Consider the following 17564-nt stretch of genomic DNA (forward strand, 5'->3'; position numbering starts at 1 on the left):
ATCCTTTATTAGTCATTTGCATATTTCTTGAAGAAATCTTACATGATTCGGTGATCGTATGCATCGTTTTTGTCCACTCTTTCGCTCATGAAAATTTAATACGCTTTGTCACTTTGTAATGCATGTAGCAACAGGATTGTTGCAATCAACCATAGGCTTTGTAATATATGTGTAATTGAAGTCTCCGTGACATACATTGTATTTAACGTATTATATCAGGTTAAAAATATAATAATATACAAATTTAGAATACAAGTACACAAATTTCAATTTGTTAAATTTATAACTTAGGTTACTCACAATCCAGTTACAAATTAAAGATCGTATTCGAATCGTGTTTGCTCGATTTTACAAATTCTCGTCTCTGTAATATCTCCTAAATATAAAAACAGCGTTTTTATTGAAAATTTCAGATCGAAACCCGAACCAAAGCCACCGGCCGGCACGGGAAAAAAGCGGGACGTGGTCGCGTCGTTTTTCAGCCCGAAAAGGCCAACGAGCAGAAAAGTCGAGCGGCCTGGCAGACACGAGGCGAAGCTAGAGGAGCGACACCACAAGTGAGTTTCAAGTCGAACAAGTCTCCGGCGATTGGATTACCATTACCACAAACCATGCGTCTCTCACAATGATGCGAGCCATGTGACACGTTTTGCCAGTTAGGCGCGTGTGGCGGCCTCCTCTCTTTTACGGAACAGGAAAAAACCGAAACGAACGCGAAAAGAGAGAAAAGGGATACGTACGATGCGTCGTTAGCTCATAGGAAGGTTCAGTGACCTCATACACGCTTCTTTCCCGATCATTTCTCGATGCCATATGTTACTTGTACGCTGTTAAACGTACATGTATGTGCAACATAACAGACGAATATCATAATTTTATATCAAAAAAGCAGTGGTTCACAGAAGTACTCGTATACCGACCACAGTATTTTTTATGAATATATTATATGCATTCTACAAAACTTTTTGAAAATTCGTTAACACCGTAACGAGACACGATCATTGTAATTATTGTACTACCGTATTAATTGGACATGTATATAGAAATTACAAGACATATATCGCAAATATACACTCAGTAGAAAATTAGTATACGGCATGAATACTATTCATAATTGATCTTCAGGTTATCAATCATATTATATATTGCTTTGTAAGCCGACGTTTCGTGGACGTTGTATTTTACGTCTTCAGTGTTGTACTGAAACTGAGTATTTCCAGATTTTGCTAATGCTTTTTATGGTCAAAGAAGTGCCTCTGGTTGACCAATGGAAATCGTGTTCTGAACACGACCATAAAAAATACCTGGAAAAGCTCAGTTTCAGGATAACCCTGAAGAAGTGAATTACAACGTTCACGAAAGATCGGCTTACAAAATAATATATAACACGATTGATAACCTGAAGACCAAATATGATGAATTCAAAAAACCATCGTGGAAATCTTAAGTCAATAATAGTCTTCCTAATCTATTTCAAATTTGATCGATATCAGATTTCAAAATGTTTTGTATAATATATATGTACATAAAAAGCTTCTAACAGTTTTCGAATACTTTCGTAAGCCACTATATCTATTTCTAACTTTTCTATCGTCTCTACTTTCTATAAAAATTAGTATAAGCCAGACTTCACTTGTTGCGTTTTCCACAGACGAAGATTTGGTTTGCGTGAGTTAGAAAAGTGGAAGTCCGGGACTGTATAGAGTACACTTTCTCCTACTGTCAAGATACGCTAGTTGATTGTTACGTGCAATAGCTTTACGCTGCTAAGCAGGCGAATTTTGGTCCGCAGAAAGTGCTACCGCGCTTTGAAACAGTTCCTTTTTTGCACTGGCTGCACTTTCCTTCCTTTCCTCCTGTTCTTTGTGACGGAGACCGCCAACACCTCCGCCAGACTTGAGTGGCCGAAAGGACTCTCCAAAAGTCACCTCATGATGCCTTGAGAACACGTGCGAATGTAAATCAGGGGGTTATACATTACTCTCGATTGGTTCACCATACCTGGTGACTTCATTGACTTCATCCAACAACTTCTTAATGAAATCGACCAGCTTTTTGGACACTATGCTCTCTCGATAGCAAGTGTTATCACATCATGGTTCCTCCTATAAACTATTATTCATAATTACTCCTGATGGTTGTTTTCAGGACGTTTTATTTGAATCCTGTATAATTAGACATCGTTACATCGATACAGTAGTTAACGAAAGTCTTTGAAGATTTACCATAGAAAACTTTCATGTATTTATTATATGTACGTGTTATATAAAACATTCTGAAATTTCATTGACGCTCTCATGAGACTCGGCTATCACGATTGTATCGGTAAAATTTGGAATCAATTTAAAAATTGATATAGAGTTGCAAAATATACATTTGTTGCAAATGTATATTTAGTGAAAAAATTGGTAGACACCATGAATAGTCTATTTGTAATAGATAATTCATTATGCTTTTACAATTTCTAGGACTACATTATACTGTAATGCATACTTGGACGCATAATTTTCATATTATATACATATATTTTCTGATTTATTTCAAATTTAACGATAGAATCATAAGAGTCATAACATAATATATTCATAAAAAATTTCTATAAATGGTGGAACACTTTCATGAACCACTGTATATTCTAATCTGTTGCTCGCGCATACATACAAAATTATAGTAACTAAATCGATTCATTATTCTTTCAGGGATATCTGGTTAGTCTGACCAACCTGTATACATTTCTTCCTTCTAACATTTCCCTCTGAATCATGCTGTTTGACGTAAGAGGTCCATTCTAACCTACTAACTGGTCCAATCCTGTTCCAGGTGATTATAAATCAACCTCTCCATTACATCAGATAAGTCACGCTCATTTTTCTCCTATAACCACCACTTCCTGAAGAGTTCTTAAATACATTAAAATCTTGCATAAATATAAAACTCTAATTGATTAATTCTCTTCTTGATATTCTAGATTAAATGTCATATTTCGTATAAATCCAGCAAATGTCCTAATATTTATGAACGAGAATATATATCCGTAGTAAAGTTGAAGTCCGCGAGTGATATCTCCTGGAGAGTATACAGTTGTTTGGCGTAAAGTCAGTCAACAATGTCTGCTCGTTGTCGTCTCTTAATTAAGATCTAAAGATGCGGCTCTTTACGCTAATACAGAGAAAAGGAGAGAGAGAGAGAGAGAGAGAAGAAAGGCACAGGTCGATTCTTACGGGGTCTCTAAAGTGGCGACTGTTCGACGGATCGACGACCCACTCTGACAATGAGAGCGGTACTTGGTCGACGTCGGACGACCTACATACCCAGTGAATCAAAAGTCAATGAGCTACTCGTTGCAGTCCGATAACTTCTTTGTATTTACGGCGATCCACCATAGAACGGTGTTCAGCCGAGTAAACGCGTTAGTGAAGTCTTTAAGTCGCCATCAGTTATCAATGAACCTCATGCAACAGATAGCACGCATAATCTTTAACAACCACAGTTAATATCTAGATCCTTTCAAATTACAAATTACCTAATTATCCTCTTTGATATAAAATTGTAAGAAAGAACTGTATAATCTACAGCTTGTAACTATCAAATTAATTGGTAAATTATTTATGTTCAGTGCCAATGAAATTTTAAAATGTTTTATATAACTTTATATATCTTTAAATGTTGTATATAAGTTTATTCTAGCTAAATCTATTTTAACTTTCGCTTCGAAATTTCTGAATATACACTGGTACACTTAGGTCTGACAAACTTTGAATATTTCTAAAAGATACAGACAGAGGCTATTATGAATGGAATCACTATAATAGAAGCTTGCGACGAGACGCTCTAAAAAGGCCTTTGAATAAGGGCAAAGTCAATTGGTAGAAAACGGGGAACAGAGTGACGTCATGCATAAGCTAACCGAGGAATCAACATCAACTCCGCACCACGGCCTTTATCTATTCTTCGTAATCGTTTATCAGCCACTTCCAAAAAAGAATCCAGAATTCGAACCGAATCAAATGGAAGACAACCCACATTCCAGCCTTGTAATCATTGCCTGTTCAATATTTGCACAAGACGACTGCAACAATCGCTGTTTGCTTTGGATATAAATGTTTGTATCAAGCGTATCGCAGCCGCGTGACGAAAATACGCCTGCGTATTTTTTTTCCTTTGCTTATTCTGTCGTCACCGATCATCGTCATTTTTACCGACTGAGCTTCATTTTGGAGCACACTGAATACGTATATATGTATAACGTTTAAAATAACGATACCTATATCTTAAAACTAGTATTTTTATCATATAGTGGCGGACAAAAGAAAGTTTATAGAATAAAAAATACAAAAAAAGATATCATAATTTTACAAAATGGATATGTATTTAATAAGAGCAATGCCACAGAATAGATGACATTTAAAATTAAAAATTTTTAATACAGATATTACTAAAATTCATAGTGTATCAATTTCAAACTTTCCTATTTTGCACTATATGTTACGAAAAAGTTTTTTCAACTTTTTTATTTATTTTAAGTATACTTTATTCATGTCTACGTCGTGCATAGGGTTTTATATTTGTTGTAAGTAAAGTTTGTTTTGTAAAGTGTATAGTAATTTAAAAAGGAACTTAAAAAATGATAAAAAGATTTAAGAAATGAAGTCACAAATTCGGTGTGTCCCAAAACAAAGTTCGACCTTTTTTAAATTTCCGTCCAATTTACCGACATCTCACATCGTTCCTTATCTTACAGTGTCGCCGCAAAAAAATCCATAGCTCCTTTCTCTCGCCTACAAATCACCGAAGACAAGAATTCGCCGAAATCATTGTCTGACCGAATGCTATTACACGAGTCGATCACGTCATAAAGTATGCATGAGCGATGGAACCTCCTACACTTACACCTGGCGATAATGATATCTCTTTTGCGTCTCCTTGAGCCACAGATAAGGCCATGTTATAAGCGACGCAATTCCTTGGACGTGACAATTCGCGAAAGAGGTTTATAAGCTCGTTAGTTCGATCAAGCTAAACGCTTGATGTCACGGTGATTCAGAGAAAGCACGTTCCATCAGCCTTGATCTCGTTTACCGAACAGTCTGACTTATATTTCGCTCTATTTTCGTATTCTGATTCGAATAGAAAGAGACAAAGAATTGGATACCTTTTCTTTAAAGTTAGAATGACGAGAGTTAACTATAAGGTCAGTTAAACAAATGTTGAGGGAAGCAGAACAAATCGAAGGGCTGAAGAACCATCGAGATAAGAAATGTTCAATCAATCTAATGGCGTCTGGAGGAACGCAATGACGTAAATTGTTGCATAGGAACGTTATATGGAATATTAATCGAGGAATGAACAACGCGCGAACGTTTAGGTGCATCGACAAGCCGACGTGTCTACATTGTAGCGGACATTCTCTTATTGATATTACCAACGCATCCACCTTCGTACGCCTGGGAAATGTTAAACCATGCTAGACGCAATTATATGTTGTTCTAGACAATTAGGAGAACATAATATTCAAACGGGTTGATCGCTCGATGAGATATTTGAATTCTTCTCATTGTTCCTTCTGTTCTTTAGTCTCACGGAGAGATATGTATGTATGTATTTATAAAGTGCAACAGGTATTCCACATAATCCAGTAAATATTATTTAGATCGAGCAAAGTAACGTGTCGGTGAAGTAGGTTAGGATACCACCCAAAGAAAAAGAAAGATCTTAATTGATTTTTAATTAAACATTTTCTTCAGATTTCGTTATGAATATGTAGTAACTTATAAAAATTGAGAACTTATTTTGTAAAACAGTTTGAAATATCACTATCATGTAATGAAAACAACTGTCATGATTGTATTGATAAAATTTGAAGCAGGAATGTATATATTGATTATATTTATTATGATATTACTCGCAATAGTCTCATGACAGTGTTAATGAAATTTCAACATAATATATTCATAAAATGTATATACAAGTATTCGAATACTTCTGTGATTCACTGTATGTACATATAAAAAGAAAAGAAACACTGAATCGAATGATTATTCATAGGAATTTTCGCAACACCCCGTACAACGAGCTTATTATATTAAATCTGCCAAACGTGTATTCCCCAGACTTTTTTTTAGATTCGGCGCCAGTGGACGCTAGCCAGGATACTTTCCAACATCGCATCGCGACCATGTATATTTAGACGCATTTCTGCTTGTCTTTTTTTTGGATCGTTTTTCCGCAGCCTCGACGTCTATATGCCTGAAGATATTTGCGATGACGAAGTGGAAGCGTTGTATTTCCGCTAAACTGAATAGAAAAGCGCCAATACGGGTCTGATAATGACACGTATGCGCACGTTGCATAGTGTCACGAAAATAGGTCCATAATAAGCCTGCTTTACGTATGTGTTAGCTTTATAATGCGATCAGGTATATGCACAGCATTGCATTTTGTCCACGTTATTTAACTTACCTTGAAATCGATCCTTATCAGATTACAGTCGTTAGAGTCGAGTCATCGATTCGGACATTCCAAAGAGACTGATTTCGTTTTTCGCGTTCTGAACCATCTTGTTCCATTTTAATTTTGGATAACTCTCGCGTAACCCAAGTTACAAATATTAGCAGAAATATAAAATTTCATTTCGATAATATAAGTAGATTCAACCTAGACCCAGCCTAGACTTATATTTAACCCAGACCTTGGCAAGACTTGAGTCATGTCGTCGGACTTAGCTCACACAAGCTTGGTATACTAATTCAGCTATACTAGTCTAGACTAGTATTTAGATCTCCTTATTCTATAGAATTCAGAATCTATGTACATACATGGGAAACGGATTTAAGAAATGATATGAACGCCATTCTATAATGTTTTTGAGTTAACATCTGATAATATATGTTGATTGTAATAATCAGTTTTGCATTAGAAGGTAGGTCAAGGGCTCACCTCAGGTAGAGATTTATCCTGTGGAAGTTTAGGCCACCGGGTACATACCATATGTCGACCGTATGAGAAAACTGGTCGACGGTGAGACGTCTGCAGATTCCGTGGCCTCCTTAAGCAGCTTCTACCTCCTCTTCCTCGCCCCTCTGTACTCGCCTAACCATCTTCGACGGCGTATGTACTCGTTCCCAGAGAGTTGGCGCAGGCTGTCTTAAGCCCCACCACGATCCTCGCCAATTATCTTTGTTTCTCTTTCATCTTCTCTCGCTGTTGCGGTTACAGGGATCTTCGTTGTGAAAAAATCGAACAAGAAATCGAATGATCGAAACCCCATCGGCGACTCGATCGGTTTAACAGGACTCTTGCTGAAAGTGCGTGAAATTTCAACATTTCAAACTTTGTAGATGGCTCTATGAAGTTCCTAATTCTCGCAAGAATATTTTATGTAAAATATTTTTTAAGAATCAGTGCTTCTCTATACTTATTTCTTAATTTTCTTCTTTAAACAGCTTCCATTTGTTCTCAATGAATCTTTCATTTCGCGAGAAATCCGAAGCAATCTTATGCAATTGAAATTTCACTACCTCACACTACTGTCGCACGGTATATTTCGTCCGTATGATAAACATCATGATGTCCTTGCGATAGCCTGATAACGATTCGTCATAGATAGAAAAATGAGAATAATCGCTCTTTAGATAAAGAGCATATTTTGTGTGTATCAAAAGTGGATCCTGAAAAGGATTAGCAGCATCATCGTTTGCTACAGTAACTTCCAAGTATATATTCGACGCCTAGACGCGTTCTCAAGCCCTTCGTCCAGCAAAATGGTCGGGGCCCGTGGTGGGGTAGACTATTCTGGAGGGGACACAAGTCGAGACTCGTATTCAGTGCTCGATGCACCGCTGTAGAGGCTGTGTTGTTTTTCTGTGTTCTTCAAAGGAAAGTTCTTCAAATCATACAAAAAAGAATTATATCATCGATAGTACAAATAAGTTTCAGTTTCGAATTTCAAATTCTTTATCCAAAAACTAACGAATGTACCATAATACATATAGAACGTTGAATTATCAATGATTGGAATTTCGCAAGTGGCTTTAAACTACCGATGTGCTTGAAGTTCAAACTTTGAACGAAGCTTGGTCGCTCGGTTTCATCGGGGATTCATTTGGAAGGTTTCTATCTGGCGAATTCGACGTTCAAGAATGCAAGCGTATCTTTCGAACAAACATCGAGAAGAAATACACTCGCGCCACGGAGGTCGGCCGGTCGATGCAACAAGTGGTCGCCGTCGGAGGCTAAGATCCAGCCGAATCCTCCGTACGTGCTCGGCTGGAATACGTAAACGATCGTGAGAGACACATAGACCTCGATAAGTGGCTCGAGGTCGTCGCATCTCGTATACGAATTTTCGAATTCCTTTTCGGGATCGTGTCACACGCTGTTGCTAAACGATTTCGTCTTTCCCTCGTCGTGTAACCTTAACTTCAAGTGACATCGTTCAGGGATCGAGAAAGCTCGTTTGAAGAAAAAAGAAGTCGAAGAAACTTTTCCTCGTGTATACTAGTTATACTTGAAATCCGATGTTGTTAATTCGACGACGTGAAAGTAGCACATTTTCCTTACAAAGCATTCTGTAGAATTTCACCGTAAACCTTAGTATAGATACATCTATGCTATCCTACAAAAAGAGTAAAAAACAACTGTATTAAAAATTTTCTTTCATTAGGCTATTGTGTATAACGTAAAAGCATTGATTATAGGGAATCTAGATTATCTCTAATATGTATATTTGTTGCTAATGAAGTTTGTCCTTGTGAGGGGAATAGATCCCCGAGATGAAATTCTTATCGATTGGGATCGTGTTACCTGTAAAATGGAATACAATGGAGACTTTAAATAAGTCTTGTAGGAGTATAAATAATTTTGTTCAATGATCTTATCTAACGTAATCGGTTTGTAAAGTGAATAATAATTATAAATTGAACATTATGATAATGTCGTTAGCTGAACGATGAGAGGATAATAAATGTTCGTGTTTTCGGGAATGATGGTTTTGGAATTTCGATTAAGTGTCCAGTGAAGTGTGAAGAGCGACCATGATGAAGTTCAGATCGCTGTTTCGCAGAGGCCAACAACAACCGCCGACGCAGTCGCAGCAGCAACAACAGCAACAGATCCCGCTGCGTCAGGCGCCAAGTGCCTCCTCGCTTGAGGCGAAGAACGAAAACCCATCGGTAGGCAACTGGGGCTCCCTCGGTAAGGAAGGAGCCAAAGGGAACGCTAAGGGTAGCTTCAATCCAAAGGGACCCGGCAAGGGGTCCAGGATGCAGGAGCTGGAGCGTGAGATCGAGGTGTTGCGCAAGGACCACGCACGACTCGAGTCGAATCTACGTGAGGCATCTTGCGATGCTCAGCATCTTCACGAACTACGCGCTGAACTCACCTCTCTCAAGGTAATTTTCCTATTTTAACCTTAACCTTCCTAATGAGTAAAGGAAAATAACGAGGAATGTCTATTTTTCGTGATTTTCCATTTTCTAACACATTTTGTTTATGATAATTGGGAGTGCAATACTATTAGATCACAATGATTATAATGTTCAAAATGTCTCTATAAGATAGTCCTAAGAATTTGGTGTACTGGTTAAAAACAGGGAATGTCTATTCTGTGTTGGAACAAAACACAGGTAAAAGTAATTAATATTTTATTAATCGTTCTTTTGTACGATATCTAAGTAAGATATAATTTCATTTTATGTGTGAAAAATACAGTTCAATTTATTGAATGTTGTTTCTTTCCTAGTGGACTAAAATATTAAAATTTAATTTTCTCGATAAAGCTATTTTGTGACGTTCTCTGTTTTTCCCTTTACTCTTTATATCTACACTAAATTGATTAATATCTATTTGGGTCATTTAAAAAGTTTGTAGCATTTTTATTATGAATTTCTATCAAATTATGAAGCGTTTCAACAAAGAAGAATTGGATATTAAAATGAATTAAAAAGATTCATCGAAAATTGCCAATAAGACAGGTTTCTTTTTTGCAGTAAAAAAATACTGTTATATCTCATATGTCCAACAAATTTTAAACTGTAGCTGGAATGTTCATCTCTATCTGATTTAATTACCAAACACAGTATTTTCATCATTATTTACAGTAGTCATTGCAAAATTTATTTTAAAATGGAAAAGACGATCAATTCTTCGAGAAAGAAGTTGTGAAGTTATAAATGGTAAAAATTCGAATTACATATACATTTTTCTTAACTTTTGCTACAGATTTTCTAAACAATCTAATACATGTCCGTTTAGAAATATCCATCAGCTAATAGCAGTTTTAACGAACTATAAATGAGCGTTGAAGAAGTTACTTACGATGTGTTGAACAAACATCTATTTCCAGTAATTAACAAGACACACATCTTATTTAAAGTCAGTTTTGAAAATGGTGGAAATATCAATTTTTCAAACTTACATTAAAACAAAATTAATAGATAAAAGTTTGTATGTATTGAAAGATTCGTGTATCTATTTATTGTACTATTTGCTTTCATTTCGGTCTCTCTCTATCTCCTCTCTTTCCGTTGTTCTACCTCACGTGTGGATCTACTTCTCCCACTTAAATCCCCATTCTCGTCTAACATCATTGACCTTACAAGGAAAACAAACACAGGAGATCGTCTTCGAGGGCAGTTTCTACGAGATGGAGCAGGTTATTTACCGACATTAACAACGATTCAAGGTGAACGTGGGTGATCCTTTTTTTACCCTTTAGCCATGCTTACTGGTATCATGAAAAGCGGATGTTATGCAATCACTCAGTATAATCTTATAATTTAAGACAGTCTTAAGTCTGAAATAATTAAACACATTTGTTCACTTATTAGATTCACTATTCAATATTACATAATATTTGATTATTGAATGAATAATCTATAAAAATACAATCTACAATCTATGAAAGTGATCGTTGATCTCCTTTTTGTAAATATAGTTGATTACTTACCCATAGAGGGTCAGGATTATTTTTCCCGACAATTTTTCAAGTTCACTTAATTACAAATAGTCTATCGAAAACATTATCATTTATAAAAATGATTTGTGATCCTCTTTTATAAATCTAGATGGTAATTACATACTTACCAAAAAAAGTTAGGATTATTTTTCCCGCTAATTAAAGTTTTGTGAAAGCATTAGATAACTGTAAAAAACAAAAGATTCAATTTTATTATAAATGTATTTAATAAAATAAAGATAGTGAAAACTAAAGCATCCATTAACCATACTTATAAAAAGTGACAGAAAAAATTGATCTTCCTAAAATAAATAAATATTCTGTTTCGTATTGAATTTTTGTTTTTTCATGAAGGGGTTGAAACATTATCCCGCGTATTTAAAGGATAGCCAGAGGGCGTAGGAAGAGGGATGTTTACGGAGGAAGGAAACTTGTGAAGTGAAACGACCGCGAACGCTATGAAAAAACGTTGTTTCTCCACGTCTACGGTAAACGACAAGGAACAACTTCCTTTATAAATTGTTTACACTTCCTCAAAGAGTCATAAATAGACAACCATCACTCATTTAGAAAGTTGCGAGATGTTTGGTTGAATTTCGTAGACCTAACCTAAAATGTTGACATTTATTCGCCGCATAATCAAGAGATCGAAGGAAATAAGAATTGTTCGCTTCGAATTAGAAACTTAGATTTCTCAACATTGTCATAGCACATATATCGTACGATTAAGCATATTACGTTTCATCATACTAGTCAGCCCAAGTAATTAGAATACTATCGGTTACCATATTCTCGTTTACGTAAGCGTTTGGTATCGTGCTTTTAATATAAATAAAACGGCAAAGAAAAAGAGAGAAAAATTGACAAAAAATGTTATAACAACGTAATAATATGATTCGTATATTTGTATACTTGCTTGAAGTAAGTGTATTTGAAAATTTGTAATGAATAATAGGGTTCGATCTTTTTTAATTGTAGGAACAGCATAGTTTGGAGTTAGACCGCCTTACAGAAGAGAACGAAGCTCTTCGTGCAAGACTCAGAGACGTTGCACATTCTCCCTTGTCAGATTCAGAGAAGCAACAGTTACTTCTGGATGCTTCAAGATTACACAATTCTGCACCAGCATCAATAGCAATCCCCCAAGATGAAGGATCCACACCTATCACCATATCCCAAGATAGTGCTCAGTGTACCACCCCAGATTGGGACAAGCATTCTTCTAGTTCTGTATCAGAGGTTTCTGTCGCATGTTTGCAAGATAGAATTCTGCAAATGGAAGAAACGCATTATTCAACAAATGAAGAGTTACAGGCAACAATACAAGAATTAAGCGATCTACAAGTATGTGCAATTAGCAATCAAAAACTTTATAGAACAATATAAGATAGTAATTATAATATTCCTCTTATTTATAGGCACAGCTTACAGAACTACAAGCTGACAATGAAAGATTAACAGAAGAGAAAGATGTGCTGTTGGAATCGCTCTGTAGACAAACAGAGAAGCTTGAAGACTCCCGTTCCAAGGTTGACACATTACAAGGTCTATTGTTAAGGGAGGAGCAACCACAGGAATCTTCCAAAGGGTATAATACAGAACGCGAACAGAAATTAGTAGACCTTCTAAAAGTAAATACACTAAGCTTTAAACCATCAAATTATAACAATTGTATTAAATTAACTAATTAAATTAACTAATTATAGAGTGCACAAGAAGAACGAGAATCATTGCTGCAGAAACAAGAGGAACTAACATCTGAAGTGAAGAGCCTTCGAGCAGCTGCAGAGGTCAGTGCTGCGGAAACAGAGCGATTAACAAAATGTGTACACCTTTTGGAATCCTCGGTGGAGACGGCGAGTATCGAACGGAAGCAACTGGACATGGAACTAGCAGAAGCTAGGCAAGAGGGTGCAAATCGCAATATAGAAATCAGTAGGTTAGCCACGCTCTTGGAAAATGCGCGAGCGAAAATCGAGGAATTAGAACAATCGAGGCAAGTGGAAAACAAAAGCGAGGCAGATGAACTTTTGGATGCTGCTAGAAGAGAGAAAGACACTTTGGAAACGCAAGCGGCTGCCCTGCAAGAGCAGTTGGCGCGTTCGCATTGCGATCATGACCGTCTTAGGGATCAATACTCACAGCTTCAAGAAGAATACAAAGTATGCTCACTATGGCGAAAAAAATTAACATATAGAGCTGCAACATATGCAGCATTTTAATGAGAATACTTTTATTTATAACTTTATAAAAAGAATTCTTGTGAGAAAATTACACCATTTCATGATGTAGATGTAATGATAGGAAAAATTTATTCTCACAACTACTTTCTTTTTATAAGATTTCAAAGTCTTCTGTATCCTTTTTTAGGGGAATCGTATATGTTTTTATATACCAGTAATATATGTTTCTTTATTTTTTACACCAGGATTATTTATATTCTATATTAAATAAAATACGTATTCTCGTTTAAATGCCGCATTCTGTATAAGGGTAAAGAATTAATTAAATACTTTATAGGTAGCGCGTAATAATGCCAAGTCAGCAATAGATGACCTGGAATACAGGTTGAACCAGTTGAAGGATGAAAGGTTATCCGTGAGTGCAGAACTACAACTCGTGAGAGATTCTCTTGCGGAGTTGCAGGCACAATGTCAAAGGCACCTGGAAGATAAAAGAGAGTTAAAGGCCGCGTTGAACGAGGCTCAAAGAACGGAACGCGAAGCTCAAACGCGTCAGTACGAATTAGAGCGAGCGTTGTCTGAAGAACGTAAGTTGAGGCAAGAACAGGCTACCGAGTGGGAACAGTTTCAAACGGACCTCCTGATGACCGTTCGCGTGGCGAACGATTTTAAAACGGAGGCTCAGAGTGAGCTGGAGCGAGTTATGATGGAGAATAAAGCACAGAGGGATAAACTGAGAGCATTAGAAGCTCAGCTCGATAAACTGAATAAAGGTAAGTAAACTACCTTTGGAATCTCTTATTTTAGGTACACTTTGCTGTTATAAGACACGGAAAGAGAGCGATCATATTTAATGTAACATTGATTATGATATAATAGGGAGACAAAGTTCAATCAGTGTATTAGGACAGATGATTGATATTTAATGTTAGATACTTTTACAAGATACTTTCTAACAAACGATCAAGGAACAGAAGTATAGTGATTAATACAATGCATGTTATCTTTTTTTTTTTTTCAATTTCATTCGGATGTCAGGCAGCACTGCAGTTCCTCAATGTAAGAGTTTCAGTAGCACTGCTGGAAATTCTCGCAAGCCGGCTAACAATATCTTAAAACGCGGTCGTACCATTATAAAGAGGCGGCATGAGTACAGAAAAGGCGCTTTAAAACCCAATCTTTTTAAAAAAACGTCTGAGTTGGATCCAAATGAAAAAGAGGATTTGCAAATTGATGACTTGAAAGAGTTAAATTCAGTAATTCATCAGGAAGATACTGAATTCGATGATAGTAGCGAAATTTTATATTCCAAGGATCCTATTAAACTAAATGACAAATTAATTTCTGGAGAAGAAATTGAGATTTGTCCTTCCTTCGAATCAAAAGATAATATACTGGAGCTTGTTGATGATTTTGAAAAACAACCTTTGATAGAATTAGATTCCAATAACGAGGCATTAAATATCGAGGTTTCTAACTTTAAAAGAACAAAATCAAAGATGTTTCTCAAGACCTCTGAAGATTATCAAAAACTTCATGTATCAAATATATCAACTTCAGAGGAAAATGAAATTGCAAAATCATCCTTATTGAAGAACATAAAGGGCATTCAAAATGCTGGGACAGATTCGTATGGTATTCAAATTTCTAATAGTCGATTTTTCGTTCCTAAAAATTACGTGTATTCCGGATTGGAAAATGCAATGGATGATTTAAAATTTGAGGTAGATCCGGAAATGAGGAAAGTGTTGCAAGAAAGCACTCAAACAAGCAATGACTCGATAAATACAGATAATTCTGAAGTAACCAGCACCCAAGAATCTCAACACACAAACGAACCTAAAATGAAAGATATATTTTTGTCCGATACAAGGGATAAAGAAAATTCTTTACTTTCGCAGTTCGGAACTTCGAAATTTAACGAATCAGAGGAAGAGTCTAAGAGCGATTTCTCTTCAAACAAAAAGCCCAGGTTATTTCTGAAGAAAAGCGAATCCAGATCTGGCAGTGAAGTTGTAGACTCTCTTTTAGACAGTACTCGCAAGCAAGATATCTTCAATTCTACTTTAGAAAATCGAACCTTTTCTACATCCCTAGACAATCTAAATTTACGAACTTACTCTGCTGATCATTTGGATAATAGTAATATCAGGAAGATAAGACAAAAGGAAGATTTGATTCCTCTTAATGGTTACATTAACAAAAGTGCAATACGTTACAGAGACACCAATGATTTAATATCTGTAAGACCAAAAAGTTTTCCATTTGAACCTTACTTACCCCAAAAATCAGAAGATTTGGTTCTTGCAAATATTAAAAAAAGGAAAGATAAAGAAAGAGAAGAATACAGTACATATTCTATTCTTTCTTCACTGGAAAATTTACCTAGATCTGCTTTAGATCCCCCATTGGCACCATTCTCCTCTCGACTCGCACCAAAAGAACATCTAATATCGTTTTCAAAAGAAACTACCAGAGCATTAGATTCTATTTCAACACAAAAGAATACTAGTGGAACTTTGGGGTTCAACAATGAATTAAGGGAGATTGGAAAGAATCTAACTCTTTGCGAAGCAAATAGATTGAAACGCATGAAATTCTTAAACATGAACTTGTCTCAATCTGAACCAAGTATAGAGTCTCAGACAAATAGTTTGGTAATTACGGATGAAAAGAAGATACAAAATGAGAGCTTAAGCTCAACCTCGGAATTAAAAATAGGTCAGAATAGTAGCGATTCAATGTTCAAGGATAAATCTCTGATAGGGAGGACTTCGTCTTTAAGAGAGAAGTTTGAGACGATCATAGAGGATGTGGAACTGAGACCAGGCCGACAAATAGGTACAATACGCGACCGTAAGTCGCAAAAAAGTAGTGTGGAAACGTGATTGCTTGTATTTGCAGAGTTCAAACCCTCGTTGTCTGTCCTGGATTTTTATTCTAGCAAACAGATGTGTTTAAACACTTGTAATACACCCTTTCTCGTTGCTAGTCTCAAATGTACTTTTTCTAGCTCTCTCTCCCCCCCCCCCCCAATCTCTCACCTTTCACTATTGTTTGGATTAATCAATATATCTCTAATTTATGTTTTCTAGTTTTTTTGTCTGTGACCTGAAATTTTGCTTTTATGTTTTTCGTCCCTCATCAAACTATTTATGTATCATTCAACACAAAGTAAATGTAAATATACTTGTGGCCTTAGAACTACGAATCGAAAAAAGTGATTGAAGTTTTTTCTAGATATTTCTTTCTTGTCATTCTTGTGCTTTCCTATTACATGTAAACATAGCGCTTATTGCTTTTTTTTTGTTACGCGATTTTGCTTCAAGTACAATTGTAGTACAGTTTTTCTCTGATCTTTCAGCTAACCAGAAAGTGATTCAACAACCGCAACAAAGGCCAGCAAGCACACCGACGGAAACTCAACACTGTGTGTTGACAAGCGTTCAACAGGAGATTGCCGCGCGTCGGAAAGCTAATATTTCTCGTCAGGATTCAAGGCTATCTGTGAAATGTTTAATAGAAAGTATTGAGAATGCTACAAAACAAGCAAAAGCAGGTATGAAACACATAATAGATGAATTTTTCTATACCACCCAATATATCTCCATATGACTCTAATATAATAATTTATACATAGGCCCTGGAAGTCGTAGCAGTTCTACGTCCTCCCTTAATTCCATTGGAACAAATGATATAATGACATTAAAAGCCCCACTTCGTGATCAACAGCAGATCAATAATTTAATTTGCACGACGAACTCAACGAATAATAATAAAACCCAAACCGCAATCACTAGAAAACCACTGTCAGGTAATTTTCTTTTTAAACATTATGATATCACTATGCTAAGTAACGACATGTAATTTATTTTTAAATGTTATTTTCAAAATTTTGAAACAAGATTATTCTTAAAATCCTCTGATTCATACATTGTTGCTTTCTAAAGCCAATGTTCTGCAAAAGCATTTGAATGTTATAGAAATTTTCAATGATTAATACAGAAACAAAGTCAACAGTACCTGTAGTGTTGAGTCCTGGCGAATTGCTAGATTCTGCTGCACTGAACGCGAAGGCAATCGACTTTGTACGTCGCAACAGCGTGACGGACTTATCAGAGCGCAAAGATCCTCTTTGTGGATTGATAAAAAACGGAGGCTCGAAACGAAACGCATTGCTCAAATGGTGCCAGAACAAGACTATGGGCTACCGGAATATTGATATCACGAATTTTAGTAGTTCGTGGAACGACGGTTTGGCTCTTTGCGCCATCCTCCATTCCTATCTTCCACACAAGGTACCATATGATACGTTGACACCAGTGGAAAAGAGAAGAAACTTTTCTATTGCTTTCTCCGCTGCGGAAAGCGTTGGGATATCTACTACGTTGGTAAGTTATAAATCGTGTGATTGTTATGTACACTAC

The 17564-nt window shown here is 36.2% G+C and overlaps 1 protein-coding gene and 1 long non-coding RNA gene across 14 annotated transcripts in view; one reads left to right on the forward strand and one right to left on the reverse strand.

The window, feature by feature from the left end:
• LOC122576296 (cytospin-A-like) overlaps positions 1 to 17564 on the forward strand; it is a 30779-nt gene that overhangs the window by 11699 nt on the left and 1516 nt on the right. For 7 of the 12 annotated variants that reach the window (XM_043746379.1, XM_043746378.1, XM_043746380.1 and 4 more), the window contains 10 exons: positions 414 to 557; positions 9047 to 9389; positions 11933 to 12298; positions 12373 to 12585; positions 12661 to 13116; positions 13475 to 13910; positions 14176 to 15993; positions 16502 to 16696; positions 16778 to 16951; positions 17143 to 17528. In XM_043746379.1, the coding sequence (XP_043602314.1) occupies positions 414 to 557; positions 9047 to 9389; positions 11933 to 12298; positions 12373 to 12585; positions 12661 to 13116; positions 13475 to 13910; positions 14176 to 15993; positions 16502 to 16696; positions 16778 to 16951; positions 17143 to 17528 (4531 nt within the window). Of the gene's footprint in view, positions 1 to 413; positions 558 to 9006; positions 9390 to 10735; positions 11443 to 11932; positions 12299 to 12372; positions 12586 to 12660; positions 13117 to 13474; positions 13911 to 14175; positions 15994 to 16501; positions 16697 to 16777; positions 16952 to 17142; positions 17529 to 17564 lie in introns of those variants that run through there. The other 5 variants (XM_043746377.1, XM_043746374.1, XM_043746375.1 and 2 more) reach the window with 4 other exon arrangements.
• On the reverse strand, positions 551 to 7078 carry LOC122576309. Of its 2 annotated transcripts, none has more exons than XR_006319696.1 (3): positions 6937 to 7078; positions 6460 to 6803; positions 551 to 2112 (listed from the first exon to the last, which is right to left on the reverse strand). It is a non-coding gene; the product is annotated as an uncharacterized LOC122576309 (long non-coding RNA). The 2 variants fall into 2 exon arrangements; XR_006319695.1 differs by lacking the exon at positions 551 to 2112 and adding an exon at positions 6238 to 6379.

The sequence above is a fragment of the Bombus pyrosoma genome, linkage group LG16 (assembly GCF_014825855.1).
Source record: "Bombus pyrosoma isolate SC7728 linkage group LG16, ASM1482585v1, whole genome shotgun sequence".
Classification (NCBI taxonomy): domain Eukaryota; kingdom Metazoa; phylum Arthropoda; class Insecta; order Hymenoptera; family Apidae; genus Bombus; species Bombus pyrosoma.